This window comes from Syngnathus leptorhynchus, chromosome 6 (genome assembly GCF_054491065.1).
Source record: "Syngnathus leptorhynchus isolate UIUO chromosome 6, UIUO_Slep, whole genome shotgun sequence".
NCBI classification, from domain to species: Eukaryota; Metazoa; Chordata; class Actinopteri; order Syngnathiformes; family Syngnathidae; genus Syngnathus; species Syngnathus leptorhynchus.
The window spans coordinates 1,898,122-1,925,336 of NC_141200.1; the positions used below are offsets into that span (position 1 = coordinate 1,898,122).

The 27,215-nt window shown below is 43.4% G+C and overlaps 1 protein-coding gene and 17 non-coding genes across 19 annotated transcripts in view; 12 read left to right on the forward strand and 6 right to left on the reverse strand.

The window, feature by feature from the left end:
• Window positions 1-171: 171 nt before the first annotated feature.
• The window catches only part of shisal1b (shisa like 1b), a 50,386-nt gene continuing 23,342 nt past the window's right edge, over window positions 172-27,215 (reverse strand). Inside the window, exons 4-8 of one of the 2 annotated variants that reach the window (XM_085915139.1) lie at window positions 22,890-23,114; window positions 11,339-11,586; window positions 10,497-10,710; window positions 9,068-9,364; window positions 172-2,434 (exon numbers count right to left, since the gene is read on the reverse strand). In XM_085915139.1, the coding sequence (XP_085771265.1) occupies window position 2,434; window positions 9,068-9,364; window positions 10,497-10,710; window positions 11,339-11,405 (579 nt within the window). In that variant the 5' untranslated portion in view covers window positions 11,406-11,586; window positions 22,890-23,114 and the 3' untranslated portion in view covers window positions 172-2,433. Of the gene's footprint in view, window positions 2,440-9,067; window positions 9,365-10,496; window positions 10,711-11,338; window positions 11,587-22,889; window positions 23,115-27,215 lie in introns of both variants that reach the window. The other variant, XM_085915138.1, reaches the window with a different exon arrangement.
• LOC147055172 (U4 spliceosomal RNA) lies at window positions 2,669-2,811 on the reverse strand. Its single transcript, XR_015066574.1, has one exon. It is a non-coding gene; the product is annotated as a U4 spliceosomal RNA (small nuclear RNA).
• On the reverse strand, window positions 3,029-3,100 carry trnaq-cug (transfer RNA glutamine (anticodon CUG)). The gene has a single exon. It is a non-coding gene; the product is annotated as a tRNA-Gln (tRNA).
• Window positions 3,945-4,016, forward strand: trnaq-cug (transfer RNA glutamine (anticodon CUG)). Its single transcript has one exon. It is a non-coding gene; the product is annotated as a tRNA-Gln (tRNA).
• On the forward strand, window positions 4,144-4,215 carry trnaq-cug (transfer RNA glutamine (anticodon CUG)). The gene has a single exon. It is a non-coding gene; the product is annotated as a tRNA-Gln (tRNA).
• Window positions 4,345-4,416, forward strand: trnaq-uug (transfer RNA glutamine (anticodon UUG)). The gene has a single exon. It is a non-coding gene; the product is annotated as a tRNA-Gln (tRNA).
• trnaq-cug (transfer RNA glutamine (anticodon CUG)) lies at window positions 4,547-4,618 on the forward strand. Its single transcript has one exon. It is a non-coding gene; the product is annotated as a tRNA-Gln (tRNA).
• Window positions 4,748-4,819, forward strand: trnaq-cug (transfer RNA glutamine (anticodon CUG)). The gene has a single exon. It is a non-coding gene; the product is annotated as a tRNA-Gln (tRNA).
• trnaq-uug (transfer RNA glutamine (anticodon UUG)) lies at window positions 4,952-5,023 on the forward strand. The gene has a single exon. It is a non-coding gene; the product is annotated as a tRNA-Gln (tRNA).
• On the forward strand, window positions 5,409-5,480 carry trnaq-cug (transfer RNA glutamine (anticodon CUG)). The gene has a single exon. It is a non-coding gene; the product is annotated as a tRNA-Gln (tRNA).
• trnaq-cug (transfer RNA glutamine (anticodon CUG)) lies at window positions 5,608-5,679 on the forward strand. Its single transcript has one exon. It is a non-coding gene; the product is annotated as a tRNA-Gln (tRNA).
• On the forward strand, window positions 5,830-5,901 carry trnaq-cug (transfer RNA glutamine (anticodon CUG)). The gene has a single exon. It is a non-coding gene; the product is annotated as a tRNA-Gln (tRNA).
• Window positions 6,293-6,364, forward strand: trnaq-uug (transfer RNA glutamine (anticodon UUG)). The gene has a single exon. It is a non-coding gene; the product is annotated as a tRNA-Gln (tRNA).
• On the forward strand, window positions 6,492-6,563 carry trnaq-cug (transfer RNA glutamine (anticodon CUG)). The gene has a single exon. It is a non-coding gene; the product is annotated as a tRNA-Gln (tRNA).
• On the forward strand, window positions 6,694-6,765 carry trnaq-cug (transfer RNA glutamine (anticodon CUG)). The gene has a single exon. It is a non-coding gene; the product is annotated as a tRNA-Gln (tRNA).
• LOC147055186 (U4 spliceosomal RNA) lies at window positions 6,962-7,100 on the reverse strand. The gene has a single exon (XR_015066569.1). It is a non-coding gene; the product is annotated as a U4 spliceosomal RNA (small nuclear RNA).
• LOC147055187 (U4 spliceosomal RNA) lies at window positions 7,490-7,630 on the reverse strand. Its single transcript, XR_015066566.1, has one exon. It is a non-coding gene; the product is annotated as a U4 spliceosomal RNA (small nuclear RNA).
• On the reverse strand, window positions 8,111-8,251 carry LOC147055188 (U4 spliceosomal RNA). The gene has a single exon (XR_015066570.1). It is a non-coding gene; the product is annotated as a U4 spliceosomal RNA (small nuclear RNA).

Genomic DNA, 27,215 nt, shown 5'->3' on the forward strand with positions numbered 1-27,215 from the left:
TAACACTGAAAAATATTTAAAATATTTGAGGGGGAGGGAAAAATCAATATAAATTTGATGAATACATAGTTAGAAAGAAAATCGGGAACAGACAAATTCTATCAGTGAGAAATACCACAAGATGAAAACTTAATTGTCTTCTGTTAATAATAGTGGACACCTGAACACGGTGTAAAAGATAAAACTTTATTTGTCCCTGTTGTGACGATACAAAGTCAACAAGTGCAATCAACTGAGAACGGCACGCGACAGTCTAGCTAGTCGTCAACACGGTGGACGAAACGCACACTTACCACTCTGGCAAAAAGTATGTGTACAGGTGGCTATTCAACTGTAAGGCAACGGTTACCATGACGACCCTCTCTTTAGTTTGCAGGGAGCGTCACATCACGGCGGGGGGTCACAAAAAAACAACAAAATGGGAGAAAGGAAAGCGATGATACACTCTACATTATATCCCAGAGAGAACACAATCTTTTTGCCTACTTCAGGAATCTTCTGGCAATTCATTAAAATCCCAGCAAAAAAAAAGTTACCCCGAATGAGCCGGGAACAGAGGCGGCAGCTGCGCAGGCAGAAGAGCAAGGGAGCGTGAATTAAAAGCACCGCTGATCCGCAGGCCAATTATTCCTCCCGTGTGTTTAAATGTGTTGGCGTGGCTGTGAAAGCGTGCGGCGCAGGGCAGCCAATTAAACGTTAGCCCCTCCGACGGGACTCAACTCGCCGCTAACATCCCGACCGACAAACACTGATATTATTGCAGATAACTCCAGGAAGCCGCGTGTAGTCGTTCAAGTTTTAGAACGACAACCTTAGTGTCATCCGGCATCTCTGTTGTTGCCATGGTGACACAGCGTGACCTACTTTAGTAACCGTGGAGGATTGCGGATGCGTTATTAGGATTATTATTGGTGTGTACAAGTCAAGAAACAACATTGTTAGTCAAATGGCATCTATGCCAAAGTCATTTTTAACTGTCAAGATGCCAAGACAATTTTTTTATTTTCTTGCTGATAATTGGGTGACTGGAAATGTTCAGTTTTCTGGAAAAAGGTTGAATCGAGGCGACGGGTCCTAGAATTTAATTTTTTAAATTGGAACTAAGAAAAGAATAACTGTTAGTTTTTCATTTTTATATGCAAAGTCTATATTTGTGAGCATTTTGTTTCCATTTAGAAACATTTTGGAAAACAAATAATAATTTTGAGAATTCATTTACAATCTTTAGTCTATCCCTACCAGAACAGAAAAAAACAGTTTTTCAATTCCTCCCAAAAACTGTAAATATAATGACATTTTATGTTTATCTAACAACTATAAAATTTTCGGTTTCATTTAAATTCTATACAAAAAACCAGCAAAATTTTTTTAATTTTGCTCTCCAAAACAAAACAAAAAATCTCCACAAAATGTATCTATATTTTCAAAATTCTTACTGAGAAGTCTGGAATGATTTGACTGCATTTTGCATGGGGACAGATTGTTGTCACAACATTTATGAAAAAAGTCAGGAATGCAGAGCGAACTTTGAACAAAATCCTACTAAATTGTCACTTCTTTGCACCGTGATACCTTGTCATCCTTCACTTGGCTGTACATTATTGCTGATAATTAACTTTTGATGTTGAATTTGACTAATGTGGGTGTATTTAAACTCCTCAATGGTATAACGTGCATTGTATTGCTCAAGGAGTGGTTGTTGATGGAGGTTACCATGACAACTAGGCTCCAAATGGATTGCTTTGGGGGGTCCCTGATTGCTCCTCTAATGCTTCAGTTGAGATAACCTTTCTCAAAAATGTCGTTGAGGAATGTGATGGAATTGTTTACTATTGTAATTTATTATGAACAGATTGAACAGTATTTTTTTTAATGAGTTCCTCTGAGGTTTTACTTGTTTGCAGACCCTTTGCTCTCACTGTAGGAAATGCTCTAAAACAATAACAAACACCGACCACACGTGAAAATCGACTGATATTTTTAGAGCTACAGCAGGAAAAGCGCCACGTCTCCATCGAAACGACGTTGCCGTGTCCCAGCGGGAAACGAAACATAGCGGCGTGAGATGCTCGGCATGGACCCGACCGATCACATATTCTGGAGGGGTCGCCGCTCATTGTGTGACTATCACAGAAATAAAATGGCAAACCGTGTCTAACAGCTACGCAACCCAAAGTGACACAGTCTGAGAAACATTTCCGATCGGGAACCTGCGAATGTGACGGCGTCATCCTCGCTCGCTCAGCTCAGCTTGGCCGTGGCGCCGCCGCTCAGCTGGCTTGTTAGTCCACGGCTGGCTTGTGCTCATCAGAGGGGGAAGAGGGCGTCCCTGCCAAAGACTTCCTGGAGGCTGCCAATGTAAGTGTGGATGCAGAGCGTCTTTAAGGTGGGTCGCCTCCTCCGGGTCGCCTTTGGGGAACGGTCCGCTACTTTTCTGCTCTGTCCAAAGAGGAAAACACTTAGAGTTGGGATGGGCAACTGAAACGATGCAAGGGGTGACAATTTTTCATCCGTCTCATTTTTGATCATTTAAATCTTTTGTTTAATTTACTATTGCCGTCATCTACAGCTACTAAAGTTCTTCCTCTTTAAATGTCTGGAGAAAAATTGGGATCTTTCAATGCTCTGCAGAAATCATCTTGAAATCTCTCTGGGAATGTTTCATTACAACAAAGGAGGCCAAATCAAAATTTGCCATCACTGTCTATATTTTTAAGACAACAAGGCGGGGTATTGGGTAAAGTTTACAATTAGCAAAGATCATGCCTCGAACTAGCCTCAGAGGCTACGATACTGCCACAGTGCAAAAATGCTTAAGGGATGACAACAACAATCAAGTCACCATTCGCCACACGATGCACAGTGACGGTTTCGACACATTTAAGCTCAAGCAGCAACGTTAGGAGGTTCCAAAACAAATTCCACATTTAGCTTAAATGTGTCACACACATAACGGTTTCATTTTTGGAAACTCACCAAAGGTGAGTTATATATTTTAACTTTTTGGCAACTGTGTCAAAGACAGTCCAGGTCCCACCGAGATTTGAACTCGGATCGCTGGATTCAGAGTCCAGAGTGCTGACCATTACACCATGGAACCAGATAAAAATGACAAATGTTCCATACAATCTGCTTTGTGTGAGACCCAGATTATCCACATTTTGATGTTGCATTGAATCACACAACCTAAAGTTTTGGCAAAGAAAGGAGTGAAAGTTAGTGACATAGTAATGCAGCACTCTCTGTGTGTGACAACATCCAATTAAAGATGCGAAAAATTCAAATCGGCGTGCTCGCGGCAAAGCCAGAAGGGATCGATTTGGAGAACGTCTCGACTTGTCTTTCCAGGCTGCATCATGGCGTTAATTAACTGGCACCACGTGGCCGCGCTTTGGCGAGGTCTTGGCGCCTGGCTCTCCATTCACATGATTACATCATCATTTTCATTATTTTGGGTGTTAATAACGCAAGCGAGCGAGCCGAATGAAATATAGAGGGACGCTTTGAAGATGAATCGGGGAGGGAAAAGAGACGTGACTCATGCGATACTTTCACAAGGCTGAACAATGCTAAATATGTGCCTTAATCTATCAACTGAAGTCAAGTAAAAAAAAAAAAAATGTTTATATAGACGACTCAATACCATAGAATATGAAATAAACACATTGCCTTGAACAACATAAGTAGTCTCCGTGGAGACTGTCAAAAATTGTCAGCAAAGTCAATAAAGCTGATTCTCGTAACAAGCAACAGTCAACACAACACTAGTCTCCTTACCGCTCAGCACTCCTTATAGTCAGATGTTGGAACTTGGAACAATTAAGAGTCACCTCAACCACGGGATTACAATTACTTTGCCTTGGATGACACCGATGATGAAATTATATATATTTGTAACATGAGTAGAGCGTTAGGAACATTTTCCTGCAATAAATTTCTCACATGGTTCCATGGTGTAATGGTTAGCACTCTGGACTCTGAATCCAGCGATCCGAGTTCAAATCTCGGTGGAACCTTAGCTTTTCAAAAGTAATTTAGATCGTCACCTAGTTTGGTGGGTTATTGAACTACTGATGCTTTTGAAAAAAATTAAATAACATGAGTAGAGCGTTCGGAACATTTTCCTGCAGTGTTTGCTCACATGGTTCCATGGTGTAATGGTTAGCACTCTGGACTCTGAATCCAGCGATCCGAGTTCAAATCTCGGTGGAACCTTAGCTTTTCAAAAGTAATTTAGATCGTCACCTAGTTTGGTGGGTTATTGAAATACAGATGCTTTTGAAAAAAAATTAAATAACATGAGCAGAGTGTTCGGAACATTTTCCTGCAGTGAGTTGCTCACATGGTTCCATGGTGTAATGGTTAGCACTCTGGACTTTGAATCCAGTGATCCGAGTTCAAATCTCGGTGGAACCTTAGCTTTTCAAAAGTACTTTCGATCGTCACCTAGTTTGGTGGGTTATTGAAATACAGATGCTTTTGAAAAAAAAATTAAATAACATGAGCAGAGCGTTCGGAACATTTTCCTGCAGTGGGTTGCTCACATGGTTCCATGGTGTAATGGTTAGCACTCTGGACTCTGAATCCAGCGATCAGAGTTCAAATCTCGGTGGAACCTTAGCTTTTCAAAAGTAATTTAGATCGTCACCTAGTTTGGTGGGGTATTGAATACATGCTTTTGAAAAAAAAATATTAAATAACATGAGCAGACCGTTCGGAACATTTTCCTGCAGTGGATTGCTCACATGGTTCCATGGTGTAATGGTTAGCACTCTGGACTCTGAATCCAGCGATCCGAGTTCAAATCTCGGTGGAACCTTAGCTTTTCAAAAGTAATTTAGATCGTCACCTAGTTTGGTGGGTTATTGAAATACAGATGCTTTTAAAAGATGTTAAGCAAATAACATGAGCAGAGCGTTCGGAACATTTTCCTGCAGTGCTTTGCTCACATGGTTCCATGGTGTAATGGTTAGCACTCTGGACTTTGAATCCAGTGATCCGAGTTCAAATCTCGGTGGAACCTTAACCTTTCAAAAGTACTTTAGATTGTCACCTAGTTTGGAGGGTTATTGAAATACAGATGCTTTTGAAAAAAATTAAGTAAATAACTCAACTTCGGCCAGTGATTGTGATTTATTTACTATTATAGGTATTATTATTATGTTATAGTTATTTAACAGTAAGAAGTATCAAACCTTTAATCACATTTCTGTTAACAGAATTAGGTAGTCTCCATTGAGCCTGTCAAAAATTGCCATACAGGCTTACAGTCAGATGTTGGAACTTGGAACAATTAAGAGTCACCTCAACCACGGGATTACAATTACCTTGTCTTGGATGACACCGGTTTTATCGCATTTAACATGAGTAGAGCGTTCGGAACATTTTCTTGCAATGGGTTGTCACATGGTTCCATGGTGTAATGGTTAGCACTCTGGACTCTGAATCCAGTGATCCGAGTTCAAATCTCGGTGGAACCTTAGCTTTTCAACAGTGGTTTAGATAGTCACCTAGTTTGGTGGGTTATTGAAATACAGATGCTTTTGAGAAAAATTAATAATATGAGAAGAGCGTTCGGAACATTTTCCTGCAATGATTTACTCACATGGTTCCATGGTGTAATGGTTAGCACTCTGGACTCTGAATCCAGCGATCCGAGTTCAAATCTCGGTGGAACCTTAGCTATTCAAAAGTAATCTAGTTTGTCACCTAGTTTGGTTAGTTATTGAAATACAGATAAATTAATTATTATATAAATAAATAAATTAATTAGATAAATTAACATGAGCTGAGCGTTCGGAACATTTTTCTGCAGTGTGTTGCTCACATGGTTCCATGGTGTAATGGTTAGCACTCTGGACTCTGAATCCAGCGATCCGAGTTCAAATCCCGGTGGAACCTTAGCTTTTCAACAGTGGTTTAGATTGTCACGTAGTTTGGTGCGTTATTGAATTACAGATGCTTTTGAAAAAAATTAAGTTAATTACTCAACTTTGGCCAGTGATTGTGATTTATTTATTATTATAGTTATTATTATTAAGTTATAGTTATTTAACAGTAAAAAGTATCAAACCTTTATTCACATTTCTGTTAACAGAATTAGGTAGTCTCCATTGAGCCTGTCAAAAATTGCCATACAGGCTTACAGTCAGATGTTGGAACTTGGAACAATTAAGAGTCACCTCAACCACGGGATTACAATTACCTTGTCTTGGATGACACCGGTGATTAAATTATCGCATTTAACATGAGTAGAGCGTTCGGAACATTTTCCTGCAATGGCCTGTCACATGGTTCCATGGTGTAATGGTTAGCACTCTGGACTTTGAATCCAGCGATTCGAGTTCAAATCTCGGTGGAACCTTAGGTTTTCAAAAGTAATTTAGATCGTCACCTAGTTTGGTGGGTTATTGAAATACAGATGTTTTGAAAAAAATTAAATAACATGAGCAGAGCGTTCGGAAGATTTTCCTGCACTGGGTTGCTCACATGGTTCCATGGTGTAATGGTTAGCACTCTGGACTCTGAATCCAGCGATCCGAGTTCAAATCTCGGTGGAACCTTAGGTTTTCAAAAGTAATTTAGATCGTCACCTACTTTGGTGGGTTATTGAAATACAGATCCTTTTGAAAAAAAAATTAAATAACATGAGCAGAGCGTTCGGAACATTCTCCTGCAGTGGGTTGCTCACATGGTTCCATGGTGTAATGGTTAGCACTCTGGACTCTGAATCCAGCGATCCGAGTTCAAATCTCGGTGGAACCTTAGCTTTTCACAAGTAATTTAGATCGTCACCTAGTTTGGTGCTTTATTGAACTACAGATGCTTTTGAAAAAATTAAAGTAAACAACTCAACTTTGGTGAAATCAAATTGTGAGTTATTGTGATTTATTTCACATCTCAAGTTAACAGTAAAAGGTTTGCTACTTTTAGTCAGATTTCTGTTAACAGAGTTAGGTAGTCTCTATTGAGACAGTCAAAAATTGCCATAGCTGACTATTTCAAGTCATCAAGGCAGGGTATTGGGTAAAGTTTTCAACTAGCAATGATCGCGCCTCGGTTAGACCTCATAGGCTACGATAATGCCGCTGCGCAAAGATGACACATCTGGATTTCACATAAACACGTCATGAACCAGCCTATGATCCACAATGACGGTCTCAAGATTAACAATTTTATAAATTTCACTTTCTTTCAATTCTCGATACATGTGGCCATAGTACATCTCATTTGACTAGATCAAACTACAGTGCTTTAAAGTGTCAAGGTACATCGTTTCAAAAAAGAGTGGAAAAAATTAAGAAACTTTTGGGGGGAGCAAACAATTTGCTTATGAATTGGTTTCAAAGTAATTCACTTTTATAACAATAGATCACTGAAAGCTTTGCCTTTTGGAGCAATGGCTTTTTTTCTAATTGAACAAAATCAAAGTAGGACCTTAAGCATTTTATCATTGTCAGGTAGTGGTTGTTTTCAACAGAGTAATTAGTCTCCGTAGAGACCGTCAAAAATTGCCATAGCCGACTATATTTCAAGTCGTCAAGGCGGGGTATTGGGTAAAGTTTTCAACTAGCAATAATCGCGCCTCGGATAAACCTCATAGGCTACGATACTGCCACTGCGCAAAGCTGACGATAGTTTGATTCGGACAATCAAGTCACCAACCCGCATACGTTCCACAGTGACGGTATGCATATATACACAATAACAGAAAACAATCTCCGCAAATTCCACATGATCAAAATTCGACAAGCACACAAAACACCTCCATTTTTGGTAACACGCCTCGAAACACGTTGACGTTCGATATCTTGTGAATATTAAGGAGTACTACAACGCAATGCATTATGGGCTTTTGATTCATCCACAAAACGTGCATTTTACCTGTTTCAATGGAAACTCCAACGCTGACAATGAAACATCTGCTCATATTTCTACCAAATACTTGAGCACAATAAGCAAACATAACAGATGCAATGCAATGTGGGACTGTAATTAAGGATTGCATGAGTGACGCTACGCGAACGTGGGATGTCGTCATTTTCCCAAGACATGGCCCAAGCATGATAACAATGGTTAGGCTATAATGTTTTGTTAACAGGAGTATTAGTCTCCGTAGAGACCGTCAAAAATTGCCATAGCCGACTATATTTCAAATCGTCAAGGCGGGGTATTGGGTAAAGTTTTCAACTAGCAATAATCGCACCTCGGATAAACCTCATAGGCTACGATACTGCCACTGCGCAAAGTTAGTGAGAAAAAGGCGTTAAACGTTGGAGTCACTATCCAGCGTACATACCACAGTAACGGTCTCCACACATTAAGTCCATATAAAATGAACTCCACCTATGACTGTACTTAGCACCAGATTTGAACTAAGTAAGAGTTGGAACAATTAATGTCGCGACTTTTTTGATACTCTTTTGTCAATACGGCCTTGTCTCTAAAGGGCAAGCCGTTTTTTTTATTTTCATTAGAGCAGCTTATTGTCGAGAAGCTGTCAACAACGTATGTTAGCTTAGCGCAGGCTGCTTCCTTTGGCCCACTTTGCCACCGTCCACTTTTTATAGCCTTAAAGCTGCCTCGGCGGGTCGGAAGGATTGATGAGCGCCGTCGCCCTGAGCTGAGCCGCTGCCTAATGAGGAGACCCCGCGGACGTCTTCTCTCTTAGTTAAGCGTCTCTCCTTGCGCGGCCGTGGAAGTCATTTGTCAAAAGCGGCTACGAGAAATGATGACGGCCCGAGAGGCGCGGCTGAAACGGACCGACGTGCGGCAAAGTGAATGAGAAATGGAACGCGCGGGACGCAAACGGTATGATTGCATCGCTTCCGGCGCCGAAGCTCTCGAAAGGATACGACCGGATCCCTCCCGCGGTTCTTAGTTCACGTTGTAAATCATCTCGGATGTGCTAACAATGCGAGGCCACCGACAGATACGAGAAGAAAAAAAACAAACTGATGTCAGATAGCATGTTAGTCATTTTTTTCCCTCATCAATAACGTCCAAACGGGTTATCTTTCGGGAAGCTATTTTTAAGCACAGATCGGAATATTGAAAAACGACTGACCATGCGCTGGACGTGTTGTAGGGCAGCAGCGTGGGGCTGTGGCTCTCCCCTCGGAGGCTGTGTCGGGGTTGGTAGAGGCCGGGCGCGGCGGGCTGAGCCTGGCTCGGGCTCTCGTCCAACGTGGAGCGTTGCCACTGACTGCGGGCTTTTTTCAGCCAGCGACCCCCCAGGCCCCATTTCTCCAAGTAGACCCGGCACAGCTCGTAATTGACGGCCGAGTAGTAGAGGAAGTCCAGGGCCAGCAGCACCATGACGAAAAAGCCGTAGATCCACACTCCCACCAGGGCCGTGTAATTACTGCGCACAGATGGACACATTGACGCTGCCTGTTTAATGGGGCGTATTGGGCAAAAGTGACATTTTAACGACTTGTATACAAATAGCCGGATAGCCCGGCGCCACCCATCGAGTGTGAAATTGAACATGGCAGTAAATCTTTGGTAACTCATACGCCTATTTCTGTCAGCGAGCCATTTTGAATTTCTCCAGCGATCAGGTGAAAGTCAAACGGTAAGCAGAGCTGCAATGGGCGTTAGCTTCTGGAAGGTAGCGCTAGCCCTGCCGAGCTACGAGGCGCACGATTGAGTTTTCGGAGCTATTCGATTCATCGTCGCGGCCTTAAAATCAAATGACCCAGAAAGTCTTTTTGGCAAACTCCACACAAAGCTTGCTTAATGCAAGGCTTGTGTTGAAGTCAAGGTGAGGGCAAGTAGACAAAAAGACGCAAAGACATCGATCCCACTCGATCGATCTTGACCTTGCGACGGAAGCGAATGTTATTCCATGATCAACACGGCATAGAAAGAAGAATGGCGGGAACGACGTTCGGATGCTTTCAGCCAGGAGGAACGAACGGACTTTGTCGCTCAATCACGTAGGAATCGACAATGAGGCTCGAATGGCGTCAAAGAAATTGAAAGTATGAAGGACATTCCTGCTTAGACACAAGAGCAGTTTCATTTGAATGAAAACGTTTCTCTGAAGGACTGCGTACATCCGCTAAGGCCGCTGGAAAATAAATTGCTTTTGCCCCTGCCGTGCTAAACACATCTGCAACAATACGTTACGCTTCATATTCCAAAATCCAGCCCTTGTCCTTGTTTGGATACAGGTCTTTCAAATTTTTTTTTTTTTTTTCTCGATCCTGCTCGCTCCGAGACAAGACAGGAAACAAAATAACCTCTGAGGACTTCTCATTTACACAGTGCGGAATGAATATGAAATGACTTTGGTGGAAGAATCAAAGGCGTTTCCAAAATCCAGCACTAGAGTATTCCAAGTTTATATTATAATATATTAACATGACATTTATATATATATATATATATTTATTTTTTCAATATTATTTTTATATATTGTATTATTATATTTTCAATATTTTTTTTCCTGCCTCAAAAAGGTAGCTCACAGATGAATGACTCTGACTCACTTGTGTGAATAGCCATGGGAGGAGGTGGTGAGGTTGATCTGCATGAGCACCTGGAACTCGGTGTCATTGCAGCAGTACTTGAAGGCCGTGTTGTTGTGGTGGCAGCAGAACATGTACGTCTTGTTGTCCGACAGCCGGGGGCAGTGAAAGCCAAAGTGGTAGCGCCCCTTGTGATCCGAATAGGGCTCGCACACTCGGTAGTGAGCTGAAAGTGCTGCGGCGGAGGCGAGAAAAGAAAAAAAAAAAAAAGCATCAAATGTCTCCTTTCTGCTCAGATCAATCGACGTTTGTGTTTGCTTTGATCGCCTGAGCTCAAAAAGAAGCCGAGAAATGAGATGAAGGTTAAGTGCAGACGATAATAGATCAGCATTTAAAAAAAAAAAAAAAAAAGAAGGACATCGCTTTTAGGTTCAACCATCTTCAGACCCGACGAGGACAATGAAAGAAAAGCCAAGAGAGCGGCGGGGTTAGATGCAGCAACATCAAACATTGGCTTCCACCTTCGTGTTACGGACGATGTAACCGGACTCATTTGCAGCTTTGCGTCTCATAAATCCTGCCGCATAAAAAGTGGGCTGAGCTGGCAAAAAAATGACAATAAAGTCTAATAAGGATTAAAGGAAGGTGTCAAATTGGTTGCTTCAGTGGACAAAGGCTGTTATGTAACCTACCTGCTTGATTTCTGAACAGGCTGTAAAGTGCGAAAACGGTTATAAAAAAAAAAATATAATAATAATAATATAATAATAATTTAAAAAAAAAACGCCCGTACAAACATTTTTTTGGGCCATGACATCTGGCATTAGTGCCACTAAAAATTGAGTATCTTCAAAAGTGTAGACCTGCAGTGGACAGCAACAGGAAGATGACCGTCAGGACATTCAAGGACTGCCGACTGGTGATAGTCATCTTCTCGCGCTCATGTGGAAAAGGAGGACGGAGGCTGGCTGGCTTGGGTGGTGGTGGTGGTGGTGGGGGGGTCTCGGGCAGCTGCTTTAGCTTGAGCTGGACCTGGTCGTCCCGTGCATGCTGAGAGCTCCTCTCACATGCTTGATGATGATGATGATGATGCTGCTGGAAGTCAGGAACCCTGATGGGAAGAGGATATGCACACAAAAAGGAGAGTGGGATATTCTCTTTGCTCTTTCTCCACAATCGAGCGCATGCTGTGACCGCAATTTGTTTCTAAAATCTTTCTGCGTCGCTTTAAGTGACCACAATTTGTTCTAAACTCTTTTTGGGTGATCTGGCTACATCTGAAAATGTTATGTAATACAATTTACATAATGCCGACCCCGCTGAGAGACACCCTGCTATTAAATCAAAGCTGACAGGTAAGCAGAGCTGCGCACGGCTAAAGCGATAAATGCTTCCTTCTTCCATGTGCACGCTAGTTAGTGTAAGATTTTGTTGTGACTAATTAAGGAGAGCACAGATTTTGATTTCCGGCCGTCAACTTTTGCATCAACACTCGCCGCATTTTCGTCACCCTGAGAAAAACTCCACGCGGAGGCCGACGGGTAAACTTGTTTGTTTTGGAGCACCACCATCGCACGGAGGAGGGGGGGAGGTTACAAGTGATGAGAGCAAAGACAGGAAGTTAAAAAGATTCTCTGAGGGAATATTTTTAGGAGGTCACCAAGGCCAGTTTCTATTTTTTTTTTTGGTGTTCATTTTTTTTACAGACTTGGCTGGCGGTCAAAGGGATAAGGAAGCAACGGTCACGTTTGCATGTCAAAAGATTGAGACTCAAGAATTGAAAGAATGGCGGCTGCTCAGTTCTGAGAGCTCGTACTTGAATTCCGATCTCAAGGCACGACGACTGTATTTATATTTTCATGACGTCCTATCGGGGCGGGGGGGGAGTAGAAGCGCCAATCAGTCATTATTTAAAGACTCACACAGCAGCTAGCACAACGTGAAATGTGGCTCCGCATGACTTGGAACGCTAATGAAAAATGTACGTAATTAATTGAGCGCGGTGAAGGAAATTAAAGTTCGACCTGCGCTAGCTCTCACTTATCAAAAAGAACAGGAAAGCTTCAATACACATGGACGCAAACACACATCGGGCTGCCCGGCTTATATTTAAAAAGCACGCTAGATTGGACGAGCTGTTCCCTCTTCTAAAAGCCAGCTGATGTCCCGGGAGACAGAGATATTTTTTTCCCCCACTCTTTCCCTCTCTGTCTGTTCATCCGTTCTAATTTCAAAACGAGTCAAAGAAAATATCCAGGAAGCCACTTTTCGAGTAATTGCAGCATTTTGGAGGATAAAATGTGAAATCAGCATCTGAAATGGATCATTTTGGTGTTTGCTTGCTATATCTCGCTCCGTGCAGAACGACAGACTAGAAACAGGATTAGAAATCGAAAAGACTCGAGCCCCTTTTTTTAGTCTGCAGTAGGCGGGAAATGTTTCCACCGTAAATTAACCAAAACTGAAATAACAAGGCAGGGTCATGTTTGTGCTTGTAAATTTATTTTCCAAGTTAGAAGGATGAAATGTTGCACCAAAATGTCTGATATTTTTTCCTCTGTGCTTTTGATCAATAATAAAGGTGCGAGTGACAAATCTAAAAGGCTGGCTGCGATGAATTAATAATCATTTGTAGAAAGCAAAGGAATCTCTTGTCAGACCTTGGACTTGATATTTCAACCCGCACGAGAATGTACAACACAAGCCCTTTTGTCATCCCCGAATGTTTCCTTAATCAAACCTCCCCGCCTTGCCGCGATTGGTGCGCTCTTTAAGCGGCTCGGCGCCACCGGCGGTAATTGCTCACTTCATTTTTCTCGGTGGCGGCACAAGTGACCAATACAGACAAATAAATGCTTTTGTTTTACACGCCGGGAGCTTGTTAAACTCAGCACTCGGCAAACAAGCCTCGGAGGGTGAAGAAGAAAATCTTCATCGCGCGCGACGATAATCGGAACTCCATGATAAGCGTTTTTATCATGGACCACGCCGGAGCTATAAAAGACTTAAATCAGATATGTCCAAACTTATTCCACTGAGGGCCAAGCAGAATAACGAGAGGGAGGGGGGGGCAGTGTAGTCCATTCCGGCAACAAAATAGTATTCACGCAATTTTGTCTAAAAGGTAATCCAGTGTGATTTGTAGAATTTTTTTTTAATGAGAATGGGTCAAAAGCTTACGATGCCCCCCCCCCTACCCTGGAAACAAAAATGGTTCAGTCCTGTCATCCTTCACCAACAAATGAACACATTTCAACTTAATGTTATTCTTGCTAGCATGTGATTTGGAAATGGGAATCCTGTCTTGAGCTCATATTCCGACACTAAACAGTCTTCCTCAACATGGAATCGTTAAAAGAAAGTGGAGGGCGTTAAACATCCTGGCGGTGTTCCGTTAGGATATGAGCTCACCCAAGGGACATTGACAGGCATGATGTCATTCTTCAGGACGAACTTGGTGCAGCAGAGTGGAAAGCACTCTCGGCGCCGACAGGATATTCAAACGACGACACGGCGACGAAGCAATAATCGATGGCCAGTCATCCATTTTCAAAAGCGCTTCTACTCAAGGTCGCGGGGGCGAAAAAAAAGCGCGCTTCGCACTCGACTGGTTGCCGGGCCATCTCGGGGGACAAATCGATACGGACAACCGTTTAGAGTCACACGAGCGGGAACTGAGCTGAGACTTCGAGTACCAAAGTCAGGCGGATCGGAATAGCGAGGCCGTGTTAAGATTGAATGATCATTTCATTGAATGTGAAATATTGATTAAGATGTGGAATAAAGTCAAATCTAAAATGTAACAAGCACCCGGAAGAAGTAATCATTGTCATGATCAATCACCGAGATATAAATTTCTCCAGATTTTACGGCAGCCATAAAAATATGAATCACTCTCCAGCAAAAGTTGTCTCGCCGTTCTCAATGTGGTCACACCTGTCAGTCACACGTTACAGTGCATCATATTATGAAAGTAATTAAATTCGCAAAGTTGCTTTTTTTTCTTTCACGATTAGCTTCGGTATATTTTACAACACGCAGGCCCCGACAGCGAGATTTATACGATTGGTCGGCTGAATAAATTTTCCACATCAAATATTCTAAATAAAGACCAGAGGCGGCAGATTGTTTTGGTCTGGTGGCTTGATGTTGCCTGGGAGACATTTACGTCACGCCAGATACGAGGAGTGAGTGTAACATCAATTAATTAGCGGTGTAGTAAAACCAGAGGTGTAAAAGAAGGAGGGGAAAAAAAAAGACAACGGAGGGGACGGGGGGGCAACAAAACGGGGGTTGCCATAGTGCCAACGAGGCTGCATAAATGGCTTGGCTTATTGTGCGCCGTAGACACCTCACTGCACGGGTGGCCTGTTTTGCTTTCACGCCGCTAATGGTTTGTTAGCTTTACGGATGCTAATAAAACTCGCATCTGCCGGCTGTATTTGTACCTGCTGAGAGCCGTCGCGGTGATGGAAGCCAGTCGGCTTCCTCGCTCTTTTGATTTTGTCTGGCAAGCGCCGTCAGAGGCCAAGGCCGTTTAAAAAATGGATGTTTATTGTGAAAGGGGGGGGAATTAGCAACACAAAGTGATCTTATTCTATGAATTCAGGAAGGGTGGCTTTTCGGGAATGTGAGTTTCTACAACTGAGAATATTAGGGAAAAACTTTTCATTTTTTGGGATAATAAATGAAAAAAAAAATGGGCGGTACAGTTTTTGGAATATACCCCCAAAAAAAGCACATGTCGCCAAATTTCATGAGTTTGATATTCTCATCCAAATAATGTAAATATCTTTCGGCACAGCAAAATATTTCCACATCTCAGTCTAGGCAAAAGTTTCTTTCTTTCTCCATAAGCACAGTGCCGAAAAGTGCACATGCACCATCCCTGAAACGATGATTCCTATTTCCATGATTTGCCTTATCCTTGCACTTGAAAAATCAATCTCAGGAAATTTGAATCAAAAAGTGGAGCGTGATATCCAACTGTTCCAATCTGCTCCGGCGACAGTTGTTTAGATCTTTTCCGGTCAGAAACTACCTTCTCTCCCTGCAGCACCTTATTTCCATTCAAATCAGCATTTGAAATGCATAGCGGGTGGGGGAGGGGGGGGATTGCCGGAGGGGCGGGTTCTACGTTTTCTGCCGATTCAATCCCATGTCACATCGTGAAAGTGTAATTATAGCGGCAGACGCGGGAGGAAGCATTGTGGGGACAATCGCTCGGCGTCTTTTTTGCAGAGGCGTTTATTAATCATAAATCTGCACAACTTGGCTTAATAGTAAGCAAGCTTAAATTGAGCAAGTTATGCAGCCGGCGTGGATACAAATCACAGAGAGTCCCGACGTGCGGCTCTCACCCACTCGGGGGGTCACGCCGTGATGATTCATGAGAATACAGACGTGCTTTGTTGGACTCAAATGAAAAAAGCCTCGATAATTGTGCTACCATTCCACACCAAAACGTTCACAGGGCCAGGTTGTGGAATTCATCGGTTTCGACTCCATTTGCGAGGCCAAATTTGAGTTCAAGTCAGCTGTTTTTGTCTACCCGCGGTCTATCGTCACCTATGATGCATACAGACAAGCCCACCCGCTCGTTATCTCACGGGCACAAGTGGCCATTATTTGCTCGGATTCACTTTAACACCCCGGCCGGCCGGGCGGGCGGGCCTTGCGCGGTATCTCTCTTGGAAGCCTTCCTCCATTGACATCCGCCTGACCCTGGATTTAAAATAGTACCAAAGTAACAGCCTGCTGGGAATTAAAAAAAATAATAATAATTTTTATGACGTGAGGAAACAGAACGGCAACAACAGAGGGGCTTTATCATCTTTGTTATTGTCCCCCTGTAGCCAACACAATCAATTTGTTACGCAACACACGGTGACGCAGCAACACTTAACGCTGAGAATATAAATACTCCAAAAAAAAGTGAAAAATCTTAACAGATCAATCCTGTCCCGCAAATCCAACGTTGCCATAGGAACCATTAACACCTTCCAAAATTTGAAGACTTCAGGGGGAGACCGAGCTGGCTTTAAAACGTTTAAGACGGGAGGTCACGTGATCAACGCAACACGCTAGCGAGAAAGCAATAAAAGCGGCTACGACTCGCTTTGCCTCGGCATCGAGGCCGCGCGACCTCGCCGCTGTGACGCAAGGACCCCCCGCTACTTTCGGAACAAACCGACCGGGAACATTCGTAATATCCTTTTGGCCGCCCGTTATACAACCTGGCCCGAGAAAATTCCGAGGCGGCGCTTACAGATGCGTCCAGTCGATATTATTTTTATGATAATAATTACGGGAAGTGCTGCTCCACCTGCCATGGTTTTCATCGTTACGCAGGCTGTTCCGCTTTTGACCCGCCGGTGAGTGAACTCTCGCCGGCTGGTTTTTGGCACATGATAACTTCCTGTGCGTCGACAACTCGTAAAAAAAAAAAAAAGCGCATTTCTCAGACTGTGAATTGAGTTTTACGATGCCAATTAACAATGGCAGCAACCTGCAGTTTGACTAATAATCTGCAAAAGGCTTTATTATTAGTCATTTCTGCAGGGAAGGATTATGGCTGGCATTGCATGGTGGATTGGAAATGATTTCAGGTCATAATGACTCAGGAATGACTGAGCGTTTAAGAAATGCTGTTATCTTTGCGCACATATTGCACATTATGTATTGGACCGACGAGTCGGCATTTACAGGGGGCGACAGCTCAGTCTGGCCTACCGTGGAGTTGAAAAAACAAATGAAAAGTGGCTCAACAACTTTGAAGAAAGCCAAGAAATGGCCAAACTATCTATCCACATGTGTTGCTCCACCATTTATGTTCAGGTTCGCCGATTTGAAGAGTTATAACACCACAGCACTCTTCGTTAGCCCGTCTATGCTGTTTTACATTGTTTGTTAGCATTAAGCTAAACGGAATTCGCCAAGGCCTATTTATGAGTGTGTTTTACGTTTTGTGTGTACTTTGACGCCGACCGAGAGTGACAAACCGATAACACGATAAGAGAGTTAATGTGTTTTTTGGACAGTTTGGGAATCCCGGCACTATAGGCCGCACATGACGAGCTGCTTTACAACCTGGGTAAAAGGGAATTCCCGCTACATGGTGTACTTAGCACAGCGGGCCGAGCCTTCGGAGAGAAATAAAGACACAAAAGCGCCATCTGTCGCAAACAAACCCGCTTTGTTATTCGTCTATCTTTCTTGTCGGAAGCAGCGCCGTGAGTTCTATCACCTTGTAATTCAGCAAGGGGGAAGGATAAAAAAAAAACAACTTTACAAAAGAAGGCCAAACGTTCAGCTTGTTCCTCCAGTTCACAAAGCCGGTTTGACCGACACGCTCCTCTCCTCAGGCCGAAAAAAAGAAGTGATTTGCGGCGACTAAAGCAGTGACACGTCTGGCTCTTTAATCAGGAGCCAGAGTCTGACACGGACGCTTAACCCCTCGCGTGGCGACCCCCCGCGGGGGAAGAGGTTCTTTCTTCGCCACCTCTAGCGGGAGGGTCGCTTAGATCAATGGCTTTATATAGAGTGGGGACCTTTGAGGGGATTTGTTCCGATTTCCTCTGCTGTGTTTTAATCTGGAGACAAGGTTCAAAAAGAAAAATCTACCTTTAGAAAAATGTTAATTCATGTCAGTTTTTAATTGAACAATGTTTATTATTGTGCCGATTAGAAAGCTTCTTTTTTTTTTTTTTTCCTTTACAGCGCTAAATTAGCCAAATTAATTGCAGATTAATCAGGTCTTGGAGCAAGTGAGACAAAATGGAGCGTGCTAATTAGCAGGAAAGAGGAAAGCCGCTGTTGAATCATTCTGGCGAGGTGAACAATCGGCCCAATATAAAGTCAAACCCTCCAATTGGATGTTTGGTGTGTCGAGTCAAACAAAGAAAATACAATATTTACTTGAATAAACACTGAGAATTGCAAGAATCGTAACGGCTGTGAGAAAGTAGCGGGCATTTCCGTTTCCACCTCTAACAATGATGTAGGAGGGGTCCCGGCGGGGGGGGGTCACTCGATAGGAGGTTAAACACAGGTTGAGCCCGCGGGCCAGTTAACGGTGAAGTAAGGCCCGCCGCGTCACGCAACATTTACACGCCGACACGTCGATACGGCCTCGGGAAAAAACCCCGCGGCGTCACAATTAGGTGGAGAAAGGCTGGCTTCTCAAACAATGCTTCATAATTGATGTCATGAACGACCGGTCGACAGCTCGACTCATAAATATTTGCTCAGCATATGATTTCCCAGCGTATTGCTTTCAAATGCTTCTTCATGCGTGATTTCTCTTTCCGCTGGGTCAATACGACAAAAGAATCTAAATCCGTTTTTTTTTTTTTTACGCACACACACACACACACACACACACACACACACACACACACACACACACACACACACACACACACACAAACACACACACACACGCAAGGCGCTGCTATTCAAACATCGCCGACGGGCAGAACAGCTTGTTGATTTTTTAATTATTCTCCGCGCGTATCAAGCAAAGCGACACGCAAAGAACGCTCGCAGCCGTCCACGTAAACACACAAAGAGCGAGTGTGTGTAAATATGCGCTGACTTGATGTCTTATAGATATTTGATCCTTTTCTCGGCTAGGAACTTTGGAGAGGTGTAGCCGTGTAGGGAAAGACGCCGTCGTCATCGTTGTTGTGTCGATTGACGATTATGCTTTCCCCGTCTTCCTTTTTACATTGTTCGTTAGGATTCTCGTTTCTATTCTGCCTAGCGACAAGCGGATCAATAATGCTTATGTGTCTTTGCCGTCCAAAAAAGACATCATACTTTTGCTAATAAAGTAGCGGGCACCACATGAGACAAGATGAAGTGGACACTGGAACTGGGAGTCGTCTTTTCGTCTGGAAAATAGAATTGTGTGTGTGTGATTGTCTTGGCTAGATGAGATCTAATGGGCGGAAAGAAAAGTCGCATCAAAGGTGTCATCAGTCATCCCTGGAGCTGTCACACACTTTTTTTCTCATTGGGCTCGGCCAAGTGGTCATCGATTCATTAACGCGTGAGCGGGATGCAAGGGTTGAACTCTGGCAGGAAGCCAAATAAACGCCACGAGGAAGTGAACGGGCGCCGTTTTAGTGTAAAGCGTGAACGCTGGATGACAACAGCTGCCGTTGAGTTTGATACGGTGGAAGATGATAATTCATCAATCAGCCCGATAGCGGGCGGGAGGGAGATGCCACGTGGCCGCTTTGTCCCTGCGAGTTCACACAATTAGGTGACGAGATGTTCACGGGCTCGCCATCGTGAATGGCGTGAGATTCCCGAGACGAGTTAAAAGTTAGCGAAACTAGAAAAGCTCTCAAAGCTGATGGACTTAGCGTTTCCAAATGTAGCAACTTTCGTTTGTCTTCATTCGCGGGACTGGCGGGAGGCTGACGTTGACGTCTTCTTTTTTTTTATTTCTTTGTCGGCTTGTGCGTTTCGTCGCCAAGCGGTTTAGCTCGCAGCCTCGGGCTCGGCCGTGTTGAAACAAGGTCATTTAATTGCAAAGAGAATACTTGGAAGTATGATTCTTTCTCCGAATAATTCTCACACCTTTTTTTGGGGGGGTGGATGATCTGTAAGATGGCGTTAAATACGAGCACGGCGCGGTTTTGACATTCAGCCACGTGATGATTGTCTTTCATCAGCACCAATGTGAAGTGCTCTTCACTCTAAATGTTCACCTTGATAGCTTCTGCCGAGGCACCGGTCACGACGCCTCTCTCGTTCTGCTTTCCCGCATGCATGCGTGTGTTAGTGTGTGTGTGTGTGCGTGTGTGTGTGTGTAGAGTACAGCAGTGCTGTCAGATCCATTTTCATCCAGAGGCTACATTAGCATTAGGGTTGTCACAAAGGACTGTTAATAAGTGAATCCTGGACTGTATTCATCTCATGGTGACATACTGTAGTTGCTTCTGCATTTGATTCGTATTCCTTTGAGCGAACGAGGTATGAATGAATAATTTGGGAGGGAAAAAAAATCTGAGCACGTACAATACGGTTTGCTGGCTTTCCAGTACGTGCAATTTATAGGCGAAGCGTTTTTTTATTCGACCTGTGTCTAAGTTGTTATTTTTGACTGCAATTTTGATATTGCACCAATAGGGCGGCGCTGCACAGTTGGAAGTCAATCCTAAAAGTGTTGGAGAAAATATTTTTTTTTCCAGATTTATTATGTGCATATGGCAACACTTCACTACTTGCACACTGAAGACTTGATTAAGTGTCAATTGTTGATTTTTTTTTTTTTTTATCTTATCAATATATCTGGTCAACGTTTTAAGGCAGCAGACGAGGAACTGCAAATGTAAATAAGCGATACGCTAACTTTTACACATACGAGCATTCATCAATGTGCATCATACCGTTTAAGTAACGGCAACTGTAAGAAGTAACACAAAGACATCTTAATTGAGATTCTCCCTCATGTTTGGGCTTTTCATCGCTGCCTTGTAAAATAAGCGAATAACCGCTTTTGCTGCCATTCGAATACGGACTTAACCCGTTTTAGCTTCTTTTTTTTTTTTTCTTTTATTTACTGTATAATGTTTACGACTATGCACTTCGAGCACGTAAAGCACTTTGTGAGGCTGTCTTTCTAAATAGAAACGTACTTACCATAATTGGCGCCGTATCGAATTCACCACATCAAATGATGGAATTAAATATACAGTACAGCATACAAGATGTTCTCCTAGGTTCTCTTTGAGCGCTCACGTGACACGCACTCATGTATGAGCGAGACAAGGTGACACAACACACGCTCGCCTCCGCTGATGACTGATGGCCAAACACGACCCGCGTGACCTCGTACGTGTTCAGTCGCTCCCGCCGATGAGCCGATAACACGTGAGCGTGTTTAGTGTTCGTTTTTTTTTTTACTTTTAGAGGTCTTTGTATAAACACAACGGCTCGACGCAGACACACAAATGTAGCGCATTGTGCACGTCTTACGCAATAATTCTTCTTTTGGTGTCTAAACACGCCGTAATGACTCCACATGCTCAACGGCTACCAGCCCAACAATCACAAAAGAAGCGGCGGGACAATAAATGACTGCAGAGCTGCTTTTTAAGAACAATTCTTCTTGAATCTTGAATAAAAACGGCAACATTGACGGGTCATCCTGTGCCACCGCGCATGCACGCCGTCCGTTCAATGACTTTGTTTGAAGCTAAGGAAGTACGTGTGCCTGAAAAGCAACGCAAGCACAGGGAGAATCCCAAACGTCACTCGTCGGAAATGTGAGGCAGACGTGCTAAACACTTTACCACTATGCTGTCCTGGATTTGATCCAAGTGGAGAACGCCGCAAGAAATAAGTTTTGATGACCGAAGCCATAATACAAATTCGATATATTGATTTGCGATGATGTATCTTTTAAAAATGCATGCACATTTCTATTGATTGTTTTTCTTTTCATTCGGAATCTAAACATTTTTTTTGTTGTTTTGGGGTGGGGATGTTTATGTCAGTTGTAAATTTTGAAGATACATGCGTTTGTTTAGCTGTTATTATAATACACAAATATTAAATGATGATTATTAACTAGTTCAAAAATTAACAAAAAATATAATTTCATCATTATCAGATGGAACTCTTCCCTGAACAAATTTGGTCAATTCCATATCTTCTCCACAAATGTATTTGAGTCTGTTCTTTTTTTTTTTTTTTTTTTTTACAAATTATTGACTAATCAAAGGTGTTAAAAATATCTCGCTCTCTTTGACAACGCAACGTTAATAGCTCTTGAACAATTTCCTGAAAAGTGACAAATTTGGAGATTCTGCCCAGCACCGGCCATTTAAAGCCATAAAAGGGCCTCAGCGCCTTTAGAAGAAGCACAAAATAATATGAGCTCATCATCCAGGGAGTGCGTGGATGAAGGCACATTACGGGCATCTTGGTAGACATGCCAGCAATATCGTAGTCTGCAACATTGTTCCCAGTCACGCCGAATCATAAAAAATGACAGCGGCCGCCCCTGGGCAAGAATATCTCACCGAGGAGCGAGCTTCTTTTTTTTTGATGTGACTGAACAAAGGGAATCTCCTGCCTCCTTAACACCCCCCCACCCCCACCACCGTTTTCTTGCCTAAATCCAACCAAGCATCTCCCACACGCCTGTTTCCAAGTCACCACACCAGAGACACCGCCTACCTGCCAATTGTGCTTGTTAACCTCCGAGTTATGCCCGAAGAAAAAAACACAAAAAAAAAACACTCCACCTGAGCGCCTCGATGCACTTTCAGACGGCAAAAAGTCAAAAGTGAAAGTCCAACTTGTGTTCATAATTAAAAGTGACTGACGGTGTGTTTGGATAATCACTCCCGAGCCCGAAATCACCAGTGTGAAGTGTTGGGTGATGCGCAAGCTGACCTTGCTGGAGCATGAAGAAGCGAGGAGGTTCACTTCCCAGCTTGTCGCCCACCCTGTTGCGTCTCTTCCCTCACCCGCGGATCCTCTTCATCTTCCTCCCGGGCCAACTTGACGAGCTGCTCGTGAGGGAAAGGCGGCCGGATGAGGAAGCCGATGCACTCTTCACGCCCCCGACTTTCCTCCTCGGCGGCGGTGTCTCCCTCATCTGTCGGAGCGCGGCGGCGGCTGAGTTAAGAGAGAGCGAAAGACAGAGTGAGATGAAACAACACACGGGAGAGCGAGAGAGAGAGAGAGCGAGGGAGGGAGGGTGGGGAAAAGAGGGAGGGAGGGAGGGGGAGGGAGGGAGCGAGCTGGTGTGGATTCTCCATAGTGCTTGTTTATCTGACTGTATGTCTCCTCTCCTTCAATCGTCATTCCTCCCGAGGGCCACACACTTCCTGTTAGCGCTGGGCTCAACTTACCTTCTGAGTGAAATCCATTTTGTGCACTTTTGCTTTTTTTTTCCCAGCCCAAAGTGGACATTGATGTATGTTCACTATGGCATCAAACTATTCTGTTACCACTGAAGTGTATTTGCATGACTAAGCATGTTCAAACAAGGCTTGTGTGGAAATGTAAAGGTTTTATCATCGTGATAGTTTGACCATGGTACATTAGCTTCCATTAGTTCCTCCCTCGGGTCAGTCATTATGAGATGAGGAAATGTATTTGTGCCACACCCCCCCCCCCCCCCCACCTCTCGTCAAGTTTTTGTGCTAGTTCATAATGTTTTATTCAAATAGAGGTTGATTATTAGACTTGGCTGGTAAAAAAAAAAAAAAAAACCCTGAATCAATTACCTGTGAATTATGCTTTTTGTCTGTTCCATCAATTGAACAAAGCTGACATTTTGTGACATTTAATTGTGCGTACTTTTGGTGTGTCCGTGTTACGGCGATGCGTTTCCGCCACGAGCGAAGACATCCGGGTTTAAGTGTCTCCCGAGAGTTCCGAGCCCGATCGGATCAATCGACGCGAGAGGCGCCGGATCGATCGCGGTCTCGCGCGTCAGATTAAAAGTTGTCCTGTACTCGGGTGAACTGATCAGGTGGGAACGGTTGATTGGAGGAGAGGAGCAGCTAACGGAAAAACACTGATGAGGAGCACACGGGAAAAAGAACGCAGTCAAACTGTGACAAAACGACAACCGTGGAAGTTCAATTCGGCTGTCAACGCCTCCTTTTACCGACAGAGAAGCGGGAACCTGTCTGAGATCTCTTGCAGGCTCTCTTTGCTCGCTCATCTTTCTGAAACATTAAACATGTTCCACCGAGTACATTCCTCCACATGACATCTTTTGTGGCGCTCTTTGTCGACATTCAGCGTGAGGGAGACGCTTAGCTAGCACAAATGTTTTCTTCCAGCCATGTCAAAAATAAAAAAAGTGATCAGCGTGATAAGAAGATGCCGAAACTTGGATCGCAATAAGAAACAGTGATGCCGAAGCCACACACTTCCTTACATTTCTTATGAAATATTGAGTGGAAGGGGAAATGTACTTGGGAAATGAGGTCACGATGGATGAATGCGAGCAGGGAGGCTGTGTGGATTGCTCGCTTAAAATCCGACACGCGCACATACACGCGTGTGATATGCGTGTCGCAATGTAACAGGAGCAGTCATTGTTTTGGGCTAACAATGTGAGTAAGGTTGTAGAAGAGCAAGACCCCGCGGGATCCATGCTTGAATTGTTTTCCATGCTTGCATGAATTATACAAAAGAGCCGCGCGCACGTTCATCAACTCTTATTATCGACACCGTCTGCACATTTCAGGAAAGCAAGCTTATGTTATTTTTATATTTTTTTCTTTAGGCGAGGATTGCTTTTATTCAGTCGGCCATTTTACCCGCAGGCTATTTGATACAGATGTGACTTTTTAAAATATAAACACACTCCAGGCTAAGTTTGGTATTAAATGGTAGCCGTTCTGGGGAATGTCTGTTATGATTATTTCTTTTCCTGCAAGGCCATGACGGAAGTGATGATTTTCAAATGTGCGGCTTCGTCCCGTGACGATCAAGCCGGTGAGTGTTGTCGCCAAATCGTTTCTCAGGGGCCCCGGCTTAAAGCGCTCGAGATGGAGGTCAAAGGAGGCCTGGCGAAGCGTGCAAATCCGTGCTGAGTAATTGCACGTCCTTTTCTTTTTTTTTTTTGGAAGGATTCTGCTTATGTGCATTTGGACCCCTTCTGGCCGGTGGGAACAATCATCCTGCATTTGAATATATTGAGGCGCACTTCTTACCTTCTATTGATATTTTGGGAGTGAGGGCGAGTAGGATTGCAGAAAAAAACAATTTCCTTGATACTTAAGAAAGGGCAGAAGAAAACAAAACAGTGGCACAGATCCAGAAAAAGTGCAGATTCCAAGTATAAGACGGAAACTTTGTTACTAGGCAGGGTTTGTCGTGCCCAATTTGCTGATGCGAATAAAAAAAAAGGAGCAAGTTTGGTCACCCCTGTACTGAAACATTTTTTTACGAATTCTAATGACACTAAAAGCATTGCATTTTGATCTCAAAATAATATTGCTGTTATTTTATCTCGGCCAATGAATTTTCATAGCGCAGAAGCTGACCTGTTTAATAGCGTAATGGCAGCCGTCAAGAGTTTGGACGGCCCGACGCTGGGAACGACAAGCAATTTTTGGTGAGATGCCACCACCAATTTGTCAATCACACAGCGAGCAATAACGCTGTCAGTCAAACACCAGGCTTGGAAAAATTACATCTACCCAACAATGATTTCATCTAATGGTACAAGTTTCAGTCACATTCCGCAACACTGCAGCTTAATTAGCTTGTCCGCCTCTCATTTTCCCCGAGAACGCATGCGGCGTGCGCTGCAGTTTTGTTTGCCTTTCCAAATGGGGAATTTAGATTTCGCTATTTTCCAGCTAGCTGAGCGCGTTATGATCGAGTCTTGTGATTGCTGATGGGAAGTGACGCCCCACGTGATTTGAAACGGGCAAAAGGAACTTTTGAGGCAATTACAAGCTCACCAGAGAAGTCCCACGGGGGAAAGCCACACATCAGACGCTTGGCTAAGTCGGGGGACGACTTCCTGATAAGCTTCAGAGGAACGAGGGTCGATCGGCTGAGAGCAATCGATTTAAATATCGGGACAAAATGGAACTTGACTAATGTTATTGTTTCATACCTCGAGATATGAGTTCAGTTAGTCCTATGACCACACTTATAACCCAAAACGGAATTAATGACCCCCATCAAAAAAGGTTTCGATGAAAAAATAGCCCGTGTGCATTGTTCCATTATTTGTCTACGTGTGTTGCTCAACCGCTTGTGTTCAATAGTAGTGGCTGCATTATGTCATTCTATTTGCCTTGGATTGAACTTAACAGTTGACGGCGAGTGGCAATAAACAGCTGGACGTAGAATTTAAATTGCTGCTTGATTCGAGTTATTTTCGCATGTAAGTCAAGTTTTAAATGATTCTGAGTGATCTGATAGTGTGACGCAGACATGTTGACCGGGACACTGTACGGCCATTTCAATTCATTTTTTTTCCTCCCTCAAAATGGATACAGTAAATGTCAAATAGGGGAATGTGGCTCCATCAAATATTCAAAAGGCGTATATGTGCTTTATTCATCCCTGTTGCCGTGTAAACAACAAAGGCTCCGTCAGGCTTCTTTTCACTGTGAAGGCTGCACAAAGGCGTCGTTGTCAGTCAGGCCTGTTTTGAAATGTGAAGGCCTGCGTGAGTTTTGGGGCTGCGGGATGATTTTGCCATGAATATCTGAAGTGCTCCTAAATGTGCATACGAAAGGAATAAAATGACCAATCACAACAGACTACACCATCGGCAAAATTTGTTTTAGCCTAAAACGGATTTGAGTTTACTTTCTACCTACAGTTTTTTGTTTTTTTTACAGTGATAGACTGAATCTCAAACATTCTTTCAACTTCTATTATTCCCCATAGGAGCAACATCACTTTTAAAACCCAAACGGTTTATAATTCCACCATGAATGAGATCTTATGGTTAAAACTGAAAGTCACAGATGGTATTTATATGCAACAAAGATAGCTGCCGCTGCCGCTATGATTAAACGGAACGTCAAAGTGAATACTCCGGTCGCCTGTAAGTTAAATGGAGCAGCGGCGATGGAATTCAATTCAGTGACACAAACATTAACCTCGGCAGAAGCCGTCCAGGAAGCTTCTTGCGATGGGGGGGGAATCGCCGAGACGTTTTAGCTCTGGCAGAGAACTATTTATATTATGTTTGATAGGCTTTTAAAGGCACCAGAGCCGTCGTGTGTAATA